This window comes from Tursiops truncatus, chromosome 1 (assembly GCF_011762595.2).
Source record: "Tursiops truncatus isolate mTurTru1 chromosome 1, mTurTru1.mat.Y, whole genome shotgun sequence".
Lineage (NCBI taxonomy): Eukaryota > Metazoa > Chordata > Mammalia > Artiodactyla > Delphinidae > Tursiops > Tursiops truncatus.
The window spans coordinates 172,359,303-172,377,689 of NC_047034.1; the positions used below are offsets into that span (position 1 = coordinate 172,359,303).

Genomic DNA, 18,387 nt, shown 5'->3' on the forward strand with positions numbered 1-18,387 from the left:
TGGCTGCTTTGGGTCTTCATTGCTGCGCGTGGGCTTTCTCTGGTTGCGGCGAGCGGGGGCTACTCTTCATTGCGGTGCGCAGGCTTCTCATTGCAGTGGCTTCTCTTGTTGCGGAGCACAGGCTCTAGGGACGTGGGCTTCAGTAGTTGTGGAACGCGGGCTCAGTAGTTGTGGCTCGCGAGCTCTAGAGCACAGGCTCAGTAGTTGTGGTGCACAGGCTTAGTTGCTCCGCGGCATGTGGGATCTTCCCAGGCCAGGGCTCGAACCCACGTCCCCTACACTGGCAGGCAGATTCTTAACCACTGCGCCACCGGGGAAGCCCTCCCAGGTGCATGTTAAAGTTTGAGAAGCACCGAGCTAGGACACCTGTGGTTCTACCACTGCTACGGACTGAATGTCTGTGTCCTCCCCAAATTCTTCTAAGCCACAATGTGATGGTATTAGGAGATGGGGTCTTCGGGAGGTGATTAGGTCACGAAGATGGTGTCCTCACGATGGGATTAGTGCCCTTATAAGATATTAGACAGCTTGCTTCCTCTCTCTCTCCCTGCACTCTGGGAGGACACAATGAGAAGGCACCCATCTGTGAACCAGGAAGAGAGCTCTCACCAGGTGAATTAGCTGGCACCTGGATCTTGGACTTCCCAGCCTCTAGAACTGTGAGGAATAAACGTCTGTTGTTTAAGCCCCCATAGTCTCCGGTATTATGTTGTAGCAGCCCGAGCTGACTGAGACGACTGCTGAAGATCTATTCTGACAATCTGGAAATGTGAATACCCCGGAAGAGGGACACGGTGAAGCAAGTGATATCAAGGGAGGGGTGACTGGTCAGAAGTTCCCCTCCTGACAGCGGGGTTCTGGGACAGGAGGCAGCACTCTGATGGGGACAGTAGGCGCCTGACTTTTCCAATAGGACAGAATGCACCAGAGCTCCATTTTGAGTGCTGCCACCTGGTAATGTAAGTCCTGTGCTGGAAGGTGGGGGTGAGGGTGGGAACAGCAACATGGTAGTGGGGGTGGTGCTCAGCGGGGAGGAACGAGCCTGGGATCTGGAGGAGGGTGACTGAGCTGGAGTCCTGCCCGGTCACGTCTTAGCTTAATAGAGCTGGGCAAGCCCCTCAGCCTTAACCTCAGTTTCTCCATCTATGAAATGGGTGAATAATCACCCCTCTCAAAGAGACTGTTGGGAAAACTGAATGAGAACACACAGAGAAAAAGGCCAGCTCATCAATGAAGTGTTGTGGAGTAGTATTTATTGTTACAGTGTTAAAATTCACTCTTGGGAAGACATTCCGGGCCATGATCAGTAACTAAAGGTCAGGCACATCATCTTAGCTCATGGACAACTCGTTTCCTTTGCACCCACAGACTCCCTGGGGTGTCAGGGCTCAGGAAATTCTCATCAGCCAACCACTGGGAATGATGTTAGTGTCAGAAGATGCTATTTCCCACAAGGTTTCTTTTTCTTGCCACTCCACTGCCAGGAGCCCGTTGGAACCTCGAAGGGCAGAGCAGAAGTGACGGTGCCCAGAAAATATGGGTTGTGATGGGAAGGGGGAGAGCTAGGCTTGGAGCACCAAACACGGAAGTCACATCTTGCCAAATCGTCCTGTTCTGCCGGACTCAGCCCCGTCTGGTGACCTAGAGATTGGGGGTCACTGTTCTGAGGCCCTTCCATGCTGGCTGGGCTGCGTGGAGACCCCTTCTCCTCGCCTTCATCTGGTCCAGGTTCTCCTGTGGCTTCTCCTTGCCTCCTGCAGCCTGGGCTCCAATGATTGCGATGCTGACACGGACAGATTTCTCGGAGAAAAGCCCAGCTCAGCCCAAGACAAAAGAGCCTTGTCCACAGACAAGAGGCGTCTGGGGTCAGAAAGCTGGTGCCTTCCGATGGCTCCGGTCCCCAGCTTCTGGGAGGAATATGGGGTGTCTCTGCCTACCCTGGTTCTCCCCAACCTCTGGCAGCACCCATGGGTGCAGGCGACACCAGCTCTCACAGAAGCACATTCACATGGTTCCGAGGTCCAGATGCCGTGTCACCCTTTAAGGACCAAGACCATGACTCAGGCCGTTTGGACAGGATGTGGCAGGTCACTGTGCTGTGGGTGGCCACTCTGCCAGCCTTTGTTAACCGCTTCCAGAACCTCTCTGCCAAGTCTGCACCCCCTGCTCTTCTTGCCCGCTCTTGAAGCAGAGTTGACATTTAGGATTTTCCCAGCAGACAGAGCTCACCTGATTTAACCCTGTACGGAGGTTGTTCATTTATCAGCCAACCCATCCTCATGTTGCAAAGCATCCAAACGCTTGCCTGGGGGCCAGGGATACAGAGCATCTGGGAGGCGAGAACGCGCTCTCAGGGCACCGTTTGGACCAAAAGGCGCATCCGAGTTTGCCCACGTTGCCCCAGGCCTGCCGGCCCAATGCTGCGAATGTTTTGGGCACTGCCATCCCTGCCAGTGACCCCCCCCCCACAACTGTCTGCTTGCCCATCTTGTCCCCAAGCCGGGAAACAATGCATTGGTTTCAAATAATCAGACCTGCACCCAGGCACCTGTCGGTTTGCCATTCCTGCTCACCCTGCGGGAATAACTGCCTTCTGGGTTTGCTCCTTCCCGAGAGGCAGATCCTGGGGTGCCGGCTCGGCCAGCCTGGATGCTGGCTCGGGAGTGGCCTGTGGCAACAGGTTAGAGGGAGGATTTAACTCCTCTCTCCGCCTGCGGGCTCTGCAGCCTCCGATCCCGTGTGTGTGGCTGAACGTCATGAAGTTACTGGGTTTGGAACCTCCGCAAAGCTTCACCCCTTGTTCCAGAGCTTCACCCCTTGGGCCCTGGAATCAGAAATGTGTCCCTAGGAGGCCAAACGTTCAGACAAAAGGGGGCATCCACGTGTCCACAACTAGGAATTTGGTTTCCGGTGGTGAGAAAAGCTGTGCTTGTGTTAAGGTTAGGAAACCAAGGTCAGGAAACCAAGGTCTTCGGCCTCGGGGAGGAGGAATTCTCAAGTTCATCAGGCCTCGGGTTGTGCTTTTCCTTGAGGGGAAGTAATTCATTGGGTTGAAGAACGTGCTTTGACGGTTCTTGGAGGCTGACCCTGCTTCTAGTCCTGGAAATTCAAACCTCTTATAGACTGTTGGTGCCAAAGGCTTCAATGGAAGTCGAGCATCGTGGTTCCAACAAATGATTTGCTTTGATAACCTAAGTGTAAGTAGAACTCCAATGCCACGTGCCCTTCCCTAATCATTCCTCAGCATCGAGGTCAATGAACTCAAGCCTGAACACATGGATCAAACTCATTTTCAAGGGTTATGTACGTGGGATTTTCCTCTTTTGGGGAATCAAGTCCTACTGGGGGCTCTAGAGAGTCTGAACATTAAACATTTCTTGCCCTCCTTTTGCACGTTGCTCCAAACAGAACAGTTGGAGAGGACTTCCCTGGTGGTCCAGTGGTTAAGATTCTGCCCTCCCATTGCAGGGGGTGCAGGTTCAATCCCTGGTCGGGGAAGTTCCGCATGCCGTGCGGTCCGGCCCCCAAAACAAACAAACAAAAACAACAAAAAACAGGTGGAGAGAACCAGTACTGTATCAGTACAGTATCAGTTCTGTGTTGTAAATGGGAAAGCAGACACCCACCCTGGACCCCATAACTTCCCACCTGTCTCCTGAGAGGTTACAAAGTGTTACAGACGTTAGCAAGTGTTAATCCTCACAACATCCCTGGAAGGGAACCAGAAGTATTGTAGATGAAGACATTGAGGCACAGAGAGGTGAGGCCACTGGGAAGAAGCCACACAGCAAAACAGTAGTAGAGTCAAGAAGAGGGCTGGGGATCCTCTGCACCACCTTAGCGACCTGTGAGATTCAGCTCAATTAGGACACTGGCGAGCACACCTGTGTGTCAGGTGACAGACGTCACAACAAGGTTTGCTGGGTTAACGATGACAAGCGTTTCCCTGTTCCCAGTCCTAAACCCACTGTCACACTTGGTACAGTTGTCACGGACCTAACTCAGTCAACTCCGATCCTATCGACACGATATCCTTCATCCTGATGACCAGATATCTGCATTTCCTGGCAATGTCACTGCTCAGCCCCACCCCCGCAGGGATGTCACCTGCCTCCACCCAGGACAGCCACTCCTGGGAGGAGGGAGCACGTAGCCCTTTAACATGTCCACCCGGATGTGACACACGGCATTTGGGATGGGAATGACCTTCCCGTTTTGCCTTCTCCCAAGAGAGATTCAGTGATACAAGTCAGAAGCCGAGTTATTGGTCACGGGGGGCATGGATGCTGGAGCTGAGACCTCCGCCAGGCTGGCCAGAAGGGTCCACGTGGTGACCCGTCAGCCTCCAGCTTTGCTAGCTCCTGGCGCTGTCACTGCTGGCCCCTGCGTGTCTGGCTGGAGTCCCACCTGCTCCTCCTGGGAGGGTGTTTTGGGGAACCCTGTGCCTCTTTCCATCCTGGTGGCTCAGTTCAAGGCTCCCAGGACCACTTGAACTGCTCAGTGGCTGAGTCACTCCGAGGTGGAGCCTTGATGACAGAGGTGCTGGGCACCCTGACGGGCCCTCTGGACCAGTCTCCCTCCAGTGAGCACGGAAGTCCACGGCCCGCTCAAGTCAGGCAGGCTGGTGCCCCCTCGTTCCCCGGGGTTCCCATCCGTAGTCACAGCAGTCTGCTGGGATTTCCCGGGACTAGAGGAGCACCCTCAGGCCGAGATCACTATGTACAACAGCGACAGTCCCTGGCTGTCCTTCCTCCCCGGGTCTCTCTGTGTTGGGTCTGGTGGAGCACCGGCTCCTTACACGTTGGTGACCTCCAGGCCATTGTAGCCCTCCAGACGGCACTGCTCGGGCCTGCCCTGGGAGTCATCGTCTCCGCAATCTTCGTTTTGAAGAGAGCCATAGTCATCGTGGAAATCGGGGTCTTTGCTGCTGAAGCCCCTTCCTATCTTTCCCAGGGGCAGCTGAGAAGAGAGGAATGAGAACAAAGGACAGGAAGAAGAGAAAAAGAGAATTGAATGTTCTTGGATCTGGGAAATGTGGGGTCTCCAATTTCAATTGCTGTGTGACCTTACCTAACCACTCTGTGCTCCTCCTATTAGTAATAATACTCCACTCCTCAGGGAGACTGACAGGACTTTTGTGAGTTAACCTTAGGAGAGAGCTTTGTGTTCCCAGCTGGAAGGAACCCATTTGTTACTGAAGGTGAGGGCAAATATAGTCTTTCTGATTATCTACCGAAGTCTCTCACCTTCCTCTTCAGCAGGAGGAGGGGGGGTGAGAATGAGTGTGGGCGTGAGGTCTGACTGCATTCCCAGGGCAAGAAGAAGAAATATTCCAGCATCGCCTGGTGTGGCAGAAAGAGTGTGGGTTTTGGAGACTCACAAACTGGGGTTTGGATCCCTGCTCTGCCATTTCCCAGCTGTGTGACCTTGGACAAGTCACCTGTCCCCTCTGAGCCTCAGTTTTCTTAGCTACAAGATGGGTCTAATAATTCTTTTCTCCCAGAGTTGTTGCAAAGAGTAGAAATCCTTCTGGGAAGCACACAGCAAGGTGCTGGGAGACAGTAGCTATAATTATCAGACACGGTGGCCCCTCAGTAAATAGTTCTCTCTTAGGGTAGTCACGGCAGTGCTTTGTGATGATTTATTGATTTGACCGCCTTTCTTTCTGGACCGGTTTCTCAACCTTTCTTTCAATACTGCCCCCCCTTAAAAGAAGACTTTTTAGATATTTTTTCCCTAATCACACTCCCACCATGAAATTTTCATGCCACAGGTATACCGTGCACTGTTTGTGTGCCATGTGTTTAGCTGTGCTTTATAAATAAAACGAGTAAGGTTTTTTGTGCCCTCCCTGAGCTGAACCCATTTTGACCCCTTCGGGGTGACAGCACCCCCAGTGGGAATGCACAGTCTAGACTGAGAGCATCTTAATGGTGAGGGTGGTCATTTATTCATGTTTATCTCCCACACTCAGGACGTGCCTGGGATGCCCTTAGTACCCGAAACTGTCCGCTGAATAAATGGAAGAATTTTGGATTCTCCACTTCTGTCGTCTGTGTCTATACACCTCCGTTTAGGAATCTGTATCTCCCTGAGTCCACACGATCAGACCCAACTACACACGTTCTTATGCACCAGAGGCTCATCCGCTGCTCTTGGTCAAAATCTAAGTCAGTGGCCCTTAGAGTTTAGGGTGTGCTGGAACCCTCTGGGCAGCCTTGCGGCATGCGGGGTTCCCCTTGCCCCCGAGGCCCTTGAGTCAGGAGGCCCCAGGTGGGTCCCAGAATCTGTATGTTAAGCATCTACCCAGGTGAGTCTGATGCAGGCAGGTGAGACCTGCACGTCGAGATACAGTGACAAAGACCCCACAAGGCTGAGTGTGTCTTAACCATCATGCAGGTCCCTTGAGGGTGGCTTCCAGGGCCTCTCTCCCAGCTGCACCTGTGACCTGGCCCATCGGCCCCCCTCCAGACGACACAAAGACCTTTCTTTCCCAGGCTGGGGGACCCCCAGGTAAACACATGGAGCGACCTACCCGGCCAGTCTTGTACTTGATCCCACCGCTGTTCTCCTCCTTCCCCGCCCGGGTGATGCTGGAGGCCCTCCCCGGGGGCGTTCCGAATCGCTCAGCCTCCCGGATGCCTGTGGAGCTGAGGAGAGACCCAGTGCAAGTCAGCAGGGCTGCGGCAGCCGGGGGTGTGTGTCAGCTACTGCCACCCAGAGACACAGACACTCACTCACTCCAGGAACAGTGACCGCAACTGCGGTGTACGGAGTATCTCCTACGCGCCACCACCGTGCTAAGCACTTTACAAACACAATCCTCACAGCACACCTAGAGGCCAGGCTGCCATCTCTCGCTGTCGATGAGGAAAGGGGGCACAGAGAGGTCAAGCGACCTGCCCAGGATCACACAGCTTGAAGCGGCACAGCCAAGATCTGAACCCCGGTCTCAGAGACCCCAAAGTCTCTCTTAAGCCCCCAGTGTCCTGCAAACACTGTCAGAAGAGGGGAGACTTGATGGGAGAAGCCCCCCATGTCAGCTCATTAGGTGTGACTGGAGAAACATCAAGAAAGTTTCCCCCACTCTGCATTGGGGATCTGGGTCCCCCACTGACTTGTTACCCCCATCGCTCCCTTCCTTGTACAAAAGCATCAAAGGCTTCTGTTAGAATTGGACTTGGCAAACTACAGCCTGTGGGCCGAATGCAGCTAGCTGACTGATTTTGTAAATAAAGTTTTATTGGAACCCAGTCCCTTGGTTTGCACGTTGTCTATGGCTGCTTTCTTACTACTTGGACACAGACCAGCTGGCTCTCGAGTGCTAACATCTTCACTATCTGACCTTGTATGGAAGAAGTTGGCCAGCCCCTGTGTTAGAATCTTAGTGCTGGTGCGTATGGAGTATGGAGTTGGGGCGAGAAACTGGTTCAGAGCCAGGACTTCCGAACTTCGTCCTCCCACCTGCCTTCCTTCTCTTTTAGAACTTGGGCAAACCAGTGTGTCTCTTGGACTCCCGTCTTTCTCTGCCTGCAGGGCTGGCCCCAGCATGGGCAGAGCCTTCTGTACCTTCCCTGTCAACCTCAGCAATCCCAAGACGCTGGTGTCCAGCATCTTCCTTGGGGCTTCAGTGGCGTCGAAATCCTGGCTCGACTCTCCACTGGCTGCGTGACCTCGAGCGTGTCCCTTCATTTCTCGAAAGCTGGGTTTCTCTATCTGCCAGGTGGGGATCGTAGTAGAGCCAACTTCACGAAGTGATCGCGAGGGTTAGTTAAAAAGTGCTTTGGAGCTTAGCTGGAATCCAGTAAGTGGCTATAATGATAATGAGTCATATTAACAGTAAAAACTTATTACAGAGGAACTGGCTCTGGCTGACGGGCGGTCAGGAGCTGTGAGCCTCGGCTCAGGCCACCACGGAGGTGGACTCATGAAGAGAAATGAACCTTCTAATAGCTTTTAAGCTGCCTTCGAGAAGCTCTGCTTCTTTTGGGGCAAGTTCTGCAGAGGAAGTTCAAGGGAGGGGAGGGTGCTGGGCAGGGGACCGCACTGGCTGCTGGGCGGCAGGTGAAGGTGAGTTCTCAGGTCCCCCGGTGCCAGGGCAACCTCGTCACAGGGAGGCTCTTGCTCTGCGGTGGGTCAGGAACTGACGTCTTCATTGATGACCTCCCTCTCTCCTCCATCTGGGGATGGAATGCCCTGGGTCTAGTGGGGAAGCTGTCCTAAGTGCAGAAGCCATGATGCAGCCAGCTGTGTTTGCCGTCTTGTGGGAAGTGCATGACACCCCCCTGAGTCATGGAACATCAGCTGTCTGATGAACTCGGGAGAACTCCAGAGCCCCTTCTTTTGTTTTTCACTGAAAAAGAGAAGGAAGTCCAGAGGGGATGTGTGTCTCATCCGAGGATACACAAGACACACAGTGGCAGGGATAGAACTTGAACTTGGTTCTCTAGAAGCAAGATCTAGACCATGTTTTTCCCACCTTGGGGGTCAGCGTAGGACCCAGAGGAGGAGACAGAATGTGGAGTGGGGTTAATATCAACATTTCTCTTATAAGGTCATTGGCGGATTAAATGAGGGACACATATAAAATGCTGAGTAGGGGCTGGCATAGCATGAGCAGTTGCTGTGATCGACACTGGGGCTGAGGGGCACAGACCTGGCTTGAGTCCCTGCTCAACCATCCCCTAGCTGTGCCCTCATGTGAGCTGATTCCCTTGCTGGGCCTCCGTTTCCTCATCTGTACGATAGAGCCCAGTATGCAGTTCTGGTCTTAACAAACCAACCCCTGAGCAGAAAGTGGCTGCCTTTGTGGTGTAGACAGAGGAGCACAGGGCAGCTCCTGCCACCACTGTGCCAAAACACCTTCCCTTCTAGCTTTTTCCTCCGTGGCTAAAACCGTACCGTTCCTCCTGCGGATTAAAAGTCACGAAAATGCAAATAGGCCGAGCGCAAGGTTACGGTCTTACGGAGACTTGAAATGGCTAATTGAATATTTCTACTTCCTTTGTCAGACCCTGAGGGAGTGGAATGCTGGAAGGATAAGTTTTAATGAGGGAAGTTTCTGGAAGATAGGGCATCTCTGTTGACTCATTTCCTGAGTCAATGTACAGGGTGTCCGGGCACTAAAAAGGCATCGTGTGCAGGAAGGAAGGTGGCGGGGTGGGAATCAGCTTCTGTCAGCGGGGCTGGCCTGAGGGCTGAGTCTCACCCAATTAAATGAAGGTTTACGAGGCCGTGAGGTGCAAGATGCTTTGGTGGAGCTGAGTGAAGTGGGGGAGGACAGAGTATTAATTGGCCGCCTACTGTGTTCCAGGCATGACGCCAGGTCCTTCCCCTGAGTCAGCTCCTTGAACCCTCCCGAAGCCCTGGGGAAGAGGAGTGATTGTCTGCGTTTCAAGATGAGGGAACCGAGGCTCCAGTTTCTTGCTAAAACCACAGATGATGGAAGAGGAGCCAGAATTCAGCCCCCAAAGGCCCTGCTGTGCCCCCTCCTTACACAGGACCACGACTCCATGGACTACACCGCCCCAGGGCCTGGTCTCTGGGCTCACAGCTCAGTGATCCCTTGGGGCTGGGGTGAGGCAGAATATTATGAAACATCACCTTCTTGTGGGCGCCTGAAAATCTCAATGTGCCCCTTCCCCCACCTGGCTCAGGTGACCTGCCAGGGGGCCCAGGAATGCTCCCCCCTGTCTGCTGCCTGGATCTCTCAGACCTGGGGAGCCTGCCAGCCGAGGAGGTAGAGCTGTGACAAGGCCTCTTATTCTGTGTGCTCGAGGGTTGAGTCTATTTGAGTTCATAATGGAATTGCTCTTCCCTGCTGAAATGCTAATGAGAACACTGGAGCAAAGTGACAGAAAGGGGAGCCCCATGGAACCAACTCAAGAGGAAACTGCTTCACTGAGATGCTCCAGCGTTCCTGTGAGGTCAGGGGACATGAACTGTCAGTTATCGTGGGCGTCTCTGGGTCAGGCTCCACGTTCACTTTGTCTCACTGTTTATACTTCGGGTTGGAGGCTCAAAGGTCCCCTGGGAGGGGCCTAGGGAGATAAGACCACTGCTCGACACAGTTCCCCTGTTGTTCTGGCCACTCTTTCTGCCCTTTAGGGAAGCAGCAAAGCACGATGCTTTGAATCCCAGCTCCTCAGCTTACAAGCTTATGGCCCCAGGCAAGATATGCAGCCTTGCTGTACCTCAGTTTTCTCATCTGTGAAATGGGGCTCACGCACCCACCTGTAGAAGGTGGCAACAACGTGCTAGGTTCTGAGCCTGGCCCGTGGCAGAGCTTAGCAAATGGTTATGGTAGCTTGATAACCCCACCTTATAACTGTGTCTGGAGGGGGAAGGAGGAGGGAAAGGAGGGAGATGCCGGCTGACTCTCGCATCCTTGGAAACAAAAAGGGGCACTTTGGGGCCATGGGTCACGAGGCCACAGGATGGGGAGGAGTATTTACAAGAGAGATGCAATGTTTGCCTGATGCTTCCGAGGCCTAAAGGGGACTCTTCTCAGGCCTAACATTCAGAGAGAATCTAAATGAACTACAGGCTGAATCCGCCTTGTGCCTGACCCTCTGTTAGTGACAGGATACACCGTCCTTCAGGCAAGTGCTGGAGACGGCCACACATTTTCATTAAGGCTTTTTTTTTTTGTTTTTTGGCTCCTGTGATGCTTTGGAACGGCTTGGCCACTCCCTGCATCCTTTTGGTCCACGGATTTATTTCTCTGGATCTTTAATGCACGGTCCTATGACAGAGTTGGTGCTAGACCGGGGTTTACAGGGAGAAGCAAGAAGTCAGTGTGTGTCAAAGCAGACATCACAAGATGATGTCAGAAAGTGCCCCGCCTCAGTCCCTTTGGTCATATGGTTGTCATGGCAATGAGAGGAGGCTGGAGAACATGATGTCATATTGGAACCTATAAACTCTTGGTAAATGTGCCTTTCCTAGAGTTGGGCTGCGTACCGATGTTCCCTGACTTCCTGGTCATGGGCCATTAATACATGGGGACTATAATCTCCCAAGATGCTCTGAGCTGACTGCCCGCCTGTGACTACAGGCATCACATCTACCGGGTGACGTGGGATCACAGATGTGATCAGGGGTCACGTCTCCTGGAGAGTGGAACCAGGTGCTCATCAGCCCCCACCTCCAAGCTTCCTGGCGTGGTGGAGGGTCACAGGAGTCCCTGCTGGTAGATTCCAGCACTGCCACGAACTCCCATCTAGTCTTGAACAGGTCACAGCACCTCTCTGAAGCCTGTCACATTATCCGTAAAAGGAGGCAACGATTCCTTCTCACTCAGCTTCCTTCACAGGGAGGAGGAGAAAATGAAACAAGGGATGTGACAGCACTTTGCTGACGATGACATATGATATCAGTGTGAAGGGCTGCTGTTATGACCATCACTCTGTTTCACCCGGCCTGGGATTCAGTCCCAGGGTTGGCTTCTCAAGTCTATTTCGATGGTTCGGGATGTTTCCTCAAACTGGAATCTCTCCACCCGATCTAAGCATTCTGGGAGGACTCACCCCAAAAGACCTGCCCTGCCCTTTCTCTTTCTGGAAAGCTGAAATCAGCAACAGAGAAGGAAAAGGAGCGAGAAGGCAGTAGACAGGATGAGATACCTAGACCACTGCAGAGCTGTCCTGGGCAAAGCCCGAAGATCTTGGTTAATATAAACCCATCAGACCTTCCCAAGCATCTCACCACCTGCCTGGGGATCACTGTCTCCCTGGCGTTTGGCTTAGCTGGGGACTCTTGTACCAACAGCAGTGGGCTGTAAAATTCCTTAGAAACTCATGGAGTTCTGTCTTCCCCCAGCTAACTGAAAGTCTGATCCCCTGGCCCATGGCAGGGTCTCAGCAACGGGCCGCGAGGTTCCAAAATCCCACATCCCGCATGGAGACCTTGATTCATAAGCTATGACCAACATGTGGAAAAAAACAGCATCAAGGGAAAAGGTCCGAACAGGGAGACGGGTCTGGGGTCTGGTACTGGCATTGCCTCTTGGTTCCCTGGCTGAGCAGCCTCAGAGGTAAAATGAGGAGCCTGGACTGAGTCCATTTCCTTCTTCCTTGTCCTGACATCAGGACTGCTTTCATCTGGTTCCTGAAGGAGTCTCTGACCTCCCAACGACCTAAGAACCCACGCTATTTGTGCCCCGTTGAAACATCGCTAGTGCTCACCCACTAATCCTAGACAGTCGTCAACATACCTCCCACCTCATGGGGGGTCAAGGGTTTAATCAGTCACACAAATGTTATTCACACTGGCTAATGTTTAGCTAGAGCTGCCCCTCCAGGGCTCGGAAGATCTTAAGACTGTTACAGATCACATGGCTCCAGAAGGGAGGTAAAGGAAGGTGGAAAATTCTGAGAAGAAAAGCCTTTTTCCTGCACCTGTTGATTCATGGTTCATGGAATAGGGTTCTTGTCAAAACCACCTCAGCATGCATAAAATGCATGAAAATGTAGATTCCCGGGCTCTGCCAGCAAATTCTGGTCCTGTAGGTCTGAGCTGGGGATGAGGTATCTGCATGTTACAAGAGCACCGATGATCTGCTGCAGGGTCTATGAGAACTGCTTGGGTATCAGCCTGCCAACGGGGGAGGGCAGTCCAGGGCACCTGGACCCTGCGACAGATGCACAATTTTCTCCCACCTGCATAACATGGGGTGTGGCTCAGCCGTTCCCTGAGGCCCCATATAGTTTGGGGGTTGAGCACTCAGGCCTGACGCAGAGAGCCTCAGGTTCAAATCTGGCATCTGTTAACAAAATGAGCTGACCGTTAGCTAGACTGACCAAGAGTTAAAAAGGGCAACGACTCAAATTAGTAAGACTAGGAATGAAAGAGGGGATAAATCTACAGAAATAAGAGGGATTACAAGGAACTGATTATATGATCAATTGTATGCTAACAAAATAGCTAACTTAGATGAAATGGACAAATTCTTAGAAAGATATAAACTATACACACTACTATACATAAAATAGATAACCAACAAGGACCTACTGTATAGCACAGGGAACTGTACTCAATATTTTATAATAATCTATAAGGGAAAAGAATCTGAAAAAGAATGAACATATATATATATAGATATAGATATACACACACATATATATGTGTATATATGTATAGAAATGAATTGCTGTGGTGTACACCTGAAACTAACTCGATGTTGTAAATCAACTATACTGAAATTAAAATTTTTTTTAAAAAAGTAAGAACCTAAAAAAAGATATAAACTACTGAAACTGACTCAAGAAGAAACAGAAAATCTAAATAGACCTACAATGAGTAAAGAGTTTGGATTAGTAATAATAATAACAATAATAATAAACTTCCCACAAAGAAAAGCCCAGGACCAGATGGCTTCACTGGTGAATTCTACTAAATGTTTAAAGAATAATGAACAGCAATCCTTCACAAACTCTTCCCAAAAACAGAAGATGAGGGAAAACTTCCCAACTCATTCTATGAGACCAATTTTACTCTGGTACCAAAACCAGACAAAAATATCACAAGAAAAGAAAACTACAGACCAATATCCCTTGTAAATACTGATGCAAAATTCCTCAACAAAACACTAGCAAACCTAATCCAGCAACATATAAAAAGATTATACACCACAACCAACTGGGATTTATCCCAGGAATGCAAGGTTGGTTCAACCTCTGAAAATCAATCACATAATATATCACATTAATAGAATAGAATTATACACCATGACCAACTGGGATTTATCCTAGGAATGCAAGGTTGGTTCAACCTCTGAAAATCAATCACATAATATATCACATTAACAGAATAAAGGACAAATCCGGGCTCTGCCATTTACTAGCTGTTTGACCTTAGGCCCGTACCTCGGCTCCTTCAAACAATTTTCTCCATCTAAAAGGAGGGACAGTGAAACTAATTTCTTAGCATCATCATGTGGCTAGAATTAGTGCCCATGGCATGTGCTCAATAAATGGTCATCTAACCCTAACCACAATCATTGTAAAAGGAGAGAGTGCATTGGGAGTTCATCTGTTCACGTGTTTATTCTCTGGCCACTTTTCAGATGAGGAGCCTGGGGTAGGTGGGCCGACATGGTCTGCTCACCTAGATGGTAAAAACCACTAAGACGCCCATCCCTGTCTCCAAACCTTTGTCCCCATAGTCAGCCCTGCCTGGAACAGCCATCTCAACCTCTCAGGCCAGTGCGAATCCTCCCCAGCTCAAACCCCACCCTCACATGGCCTTCCTCATACACGCTGGTCACTCTCCCTTCTCTAAATGCCCATTTTAACCACACACTCTATTCAGAACCTGACTGCTCCTCTATCTCTTTCTACTCTATGACGTTCAGGCCAAAGCACTGCACTTCTCTGAGCCTCAGTTTCTGGATCTACCAAAGGAGACCGCTGTGTTGCAAAGGAACAGGTGGGATCCAGGAAGGAGGGGCCGGGACCATCCGTTTGCAAAAGCTGCGAGCTGCAGCCAGCAGCCCACACTCACTTGGCCGGGTGGAAGACGGCACTCATCTCCTCCGCCAGGTGCCTCCGGAGAATGTGCTTCCCGCTGGGGATGCCCAGGGCCGTGGCCATGGCCTCAGCGTTGAACGTGGGTTCCAGCACCAGCACGGCGCCGTGGACACCACTGTTGGTCAGGTTGTCTGCGTACTCCTGAAGGCAAGACACGAGGCCGGTGAGCCACCCTGCTGGCCTGAGGGGGCCCCACCTCCACTGGGGATGTGGCCCCAACAGCAAGGGCTTGACCTCCGGGGACCAGTTCGTTTAATACTGAGAGGGAACCCCACCCCACTCTTTTAGGGCCATGAAAGCAGCGACTGGACTATTTTGTCAGTGACATACCCAGACCGAGGCAGGCAGCCCATAAATGCTTGTTGAGGGAGAAGATGGGTGTGGATTCAATCCCACCCTGGCTTCAGAGAGCGAGAATGGCTCAGCATTCCCTCCCGCCCCATGAGATGGGGGTGCTGCTGGGGGGATGGCAGGAGCGGGGAATAGTTCCCTCCTCTTGACTGACAGGAGGCAGGTTATTCTTGCCAGCCTGGGCGACGATGCCTCAGCCCACGCATAAATGGGGATTGATTTGCACACACACAGACGTGCATGGGATTCGCCCAAGAGTCACCCCCAGCCCCGCCATCTCCCCTCACCTTCAGGTCAATATCTCGCACCCACTTGAGCACCCGCTGGTTGGTCCAGACCACGGGGTCTATGTTCTGCGTCTCGCAGCGAGCCCGGCGCTCCTGGAGGGCCTGTTGGGGTGGGGAGGGTGGGTCAGCCGGGGGGATGAGGGTCCACGGTGCTGGCAGGGACCTCAGCATGCTGATGTGAGGCTCCTGGCCAGGCCATCCACGGCTGCTCTGGCCACGTCGATCCTTTCATTCTGGAAAATGGGGAGAAGCCCACTTCCGGGGTGAAGGAGCCTGGAGGCAGAGCCGCCTGCATCTGGAGGCTGGGGCTGCCTGGGACCCACGGCGGCTGCCTGGTCGTGCATCCCAGCCCCTTGCTCACCTGACCTGGAGCAGGTGCTCGATGCGTGTTTGTGGAGGGACGTCCCCAGATGAGGCCACCCATTTCCACACTTCACCGCCATGATCGGCCCACTCGTCACCTCCTGTACCAGACTGGGGCTCCTGGGGGCGGGGCCTGTGTCCTCATCACTTCCTGTGCCCAGGGCTCTGCGTTGGGTGTTTGAGAAGGCCGTGAAGACTCCTCTTCTGTCCCTCTCCTCCCACCCCTGAATTGCTTGTGCTCTGACGGTGCTCTAAGAAAAGTAAGCCCTCTGCACTCAGTCCCACAGACCCCAGCAGCCTGGGGCCCCTCCCTCGGGGGACTATTTGGGGAGAGGTGCCGGTAGGCCTCAGAGGAGCTGAAGTAGATGCCCTGGGCTCTCTGGCTTGGCAGCACTCAGAAAAGGGGGCACTCAGAGTCCAAACTCTATATGCCCTACAGTCCCCCAGCTACCTGTCTGCACTCCCGTTCACCCTCCCACCTCAAACCCAGCATGGGAACCACACAGGACTCTCAGATCTTCTGCTGCCACAGATCTGTCCTCTGGGCCTTAGTCTAGGCTGTTTCCTTTCTGGGCTGCTTTCCCCCTCATACCTTCTATTGACTGATCCCTGAAATTCCTCCTTCTGGTCTCACTTTAGGTGTCACTACCTCTGGGAGGGCTTCTCTGATCCCTCTGGAAGCTTCTCCTTTGCGTTTTCAGAAAACCCTGGGCTTCTCTCATTGGGACAACCTTCCATGACGTTGTGACCACAAGCTTCTTTGTGGTTTCCCCTGATAAGCAGTGAGTTCTTGGAGGATGAGTGTTTCCCGTTTCCCCTGAATTGAGCACAGGGTCTGGCCCATCCCCAGTAAGCAATTGTTTAAAGGAGGGAGGGAGAGAGGAAGGGATGGATGGGTGGATGGACAGATGGACAGGTAGAAGGATGGATGGACGGATAGATAGATGGGTGGGCAGATGAACAGGTGGTTGGATGGACAGACAGTGGATGCGGAGAGGAAAGCGGGGCTGTGGAAGGTGCCCCCCCACCCCGCTTCTCACCTCCCTGCTGAAGTTCACTTGGTACAGCAACTCGATTCCCAGGAGGATGCTGATCTGGTGGAACTTCTTGGACACATTCAGGTGCTTCTCCAGGTCCCGCTTCATCAGGGAGTTCAGCATCCGTCCATCGACCAGGTGGTTTTGGAAGGCCTGGGAGTACTGGGACAGGCCGATGTCATTCAGCCAGGCCTTGGCCACCCAGTGATGGTCCAGGTCAGCGGCTTTGGACAGGCTGGTGGGGAGAGACACAGCCGGAGAGAGGGATGGGTGGGGAAAGGTGGCAGAAACAGAGGGACAGGGAGAAATGGGGCAGAGATGAGCAGAGATGAAGAATGAGAAGCAAAACAATGGCGGGGAGGGGACACAGACATAGAAATGAACAGGGATGGAGTGGAGAGACAGAGAGGAAGAAAGACAGAGGGCAGAGGTGGGGAGAGGTGGATGGAGGGGAGAGAGGAGGAGACAGGGAGAGACACAGGGAGAGGGGGACAGAGACATAGGAGAGAGACACAGACACAGAGGAGACAGAGAGAAATAGACAGAGAGAGAGGCAGACAGACACAGAGAGACAGAGACAGAGGGAGAGACAGAGACAGAGGGAGAGACAGAAACAGAGAGCAAGCCCCAGAGAACAAAAAAGGTATCAGCAGACAGGCAGAAGGAACAAAAGAAGAGACCACGTTCAGACACACTGAGAGTGGAAAGGGACATTGACAGAGCCGCAGGGATGAATGCAGCAGTAGGCAGCACCTCTGGGGACCCCGGCTCCCCCTCCACCCAGAGTCACACAGCAACACGTCTTGGAATCAGAAATAAACCCTACGTTTTGGTATTCCAAGTCCTCTCTCCTCACCGCCGTATCTCAGATTTTCTGTATCCCACCCAGAACTTCACCCAGTGCCACGCGCATGCGCACGTAGTAGGCGCACAACGAATACGTCTCAAAAGGATAAAAGTGTGGTCCCCTCAGATGTCATTCCCCTTCTCGCCACAGGGTGGCAGCCTCGCAGAATGAATGAGGACGGCGCCTCCCACCTGCGGAGGAACTTTGAGAAACGACCCGACGGAGGTGATGCCGGGTAGGGAGCTGCATTGCTGAAGTGGGAGCCTCGGGGGACCGACCAAAAAGGGATCCTGATGCGAAAGAGAAAAAATGGGCTTACGGAGTGACGCCGCCCTCCTCCCCAGGCCTGGGATCTGGGCCGGCAGGGGGAGCACCCCTCACCCACTCCCCAAATGGGGTGGGATGGAGGCTGTGAGTAGAGCACCCTACCGGCCAAGCTGGAGACCTGGGTGGGGTTTTCAACCTCATCTGACTCCGCTTCCTCCTTTCTACTCTCCACCGCTCACTCTACGCACCGTCGTCTCCCCTCGGACTTCGTCTTCTAACTGGTCTCCCTGCCTCTGGGGCCCCTCCAGGCCTTTCCCTAGGATGGAGATAGCGGATCACGCCCCTCCCCTCCTGCTGGTGTCCTCGATGGCTCCTAGTTTCCTTCCTCCGCTCCAAGGATGTGTATTGAGCAGCTGCTTAGCTCCGTGCTGGGTAGATGCGGCCTTACAATGGGCACATCTCCCATTCACCCTTCCCCTTACCACCCCTACACTCTCCCGTCTGGGGCTGACCTCCATTTCCAGGGCTCTGGATCACATCTGTTAACAGGGACTTGCAAGTTTACATCTCTCCTCACTTGCCTCTTCTGAGCCCCGGATTCTAACCAGCTGCCCTCTTGACCTCTCCTCCTGGCACGGGCATCTCAAATTTAACAGGCTCCAAATGAAATGCCGGTCCTCTCTCCCATCTCCCCATCCTCACTTGCC

At 52.8% G+C, this 18,387-nt stretch overlaps 1 protein-coding gene across 1 annotated transcript; it reads right to left on the minus strand.

Moving 5' to 3' along the window:
• Positions 1-1,242: 1,242 nt before the first annotated feature.
• On the minus strand, positions 1,243-18,384 carry LOC109547083 (kazrin). Its single transcript, XM_019918940.3, has 5 exons — positions 16,570-18,384; positions 15,167-15,268; positions 14,503-14,669; positions 6,536-6,650; positions 1,243-4,959 (listed from the first exon to the last, which is right to left on the minus strand). The coding sequence occupies exons 1-5, from the start codon at positions 17,278-17,280 to the stop codon at positions 4,795-4,797; spliced, it is 1,260 nt and encodes a 419-aa protein (XP_019774499.2). The 5' UTR covers positions 17,281-18,384; the 3' UTR covers positions 1,243-4,794.
• Positions 18,385-18,387: the final 3 nt, after the last annotated feature.

Bases quoted from the DNA above. Each gene is read 5' to 3' on its own strand.
- LOC109547083 (XM_019918940.3), bottom strand. From the start codon at position 17,280: ATGTCCCTTTCCACTCTCAGTGTGTCTGAACGTGGTCTCTTCTTTTGT. The intron at 15,269-16,569 runs GTGAGAAGCGGG...CCACCCCAACAG, and splicing joins AAGTGAACTTCAGCAGGGAG to GCCCTCCAGGAGCGCCGGGC. The intron at 4,960-6,535 runs GTAGGTCGCTCC...CTCTCTTCTCAG, and splicing joins TCAAGTACAAGACTGGCCGG to CTGCCCCTGGGAAAGATAGG.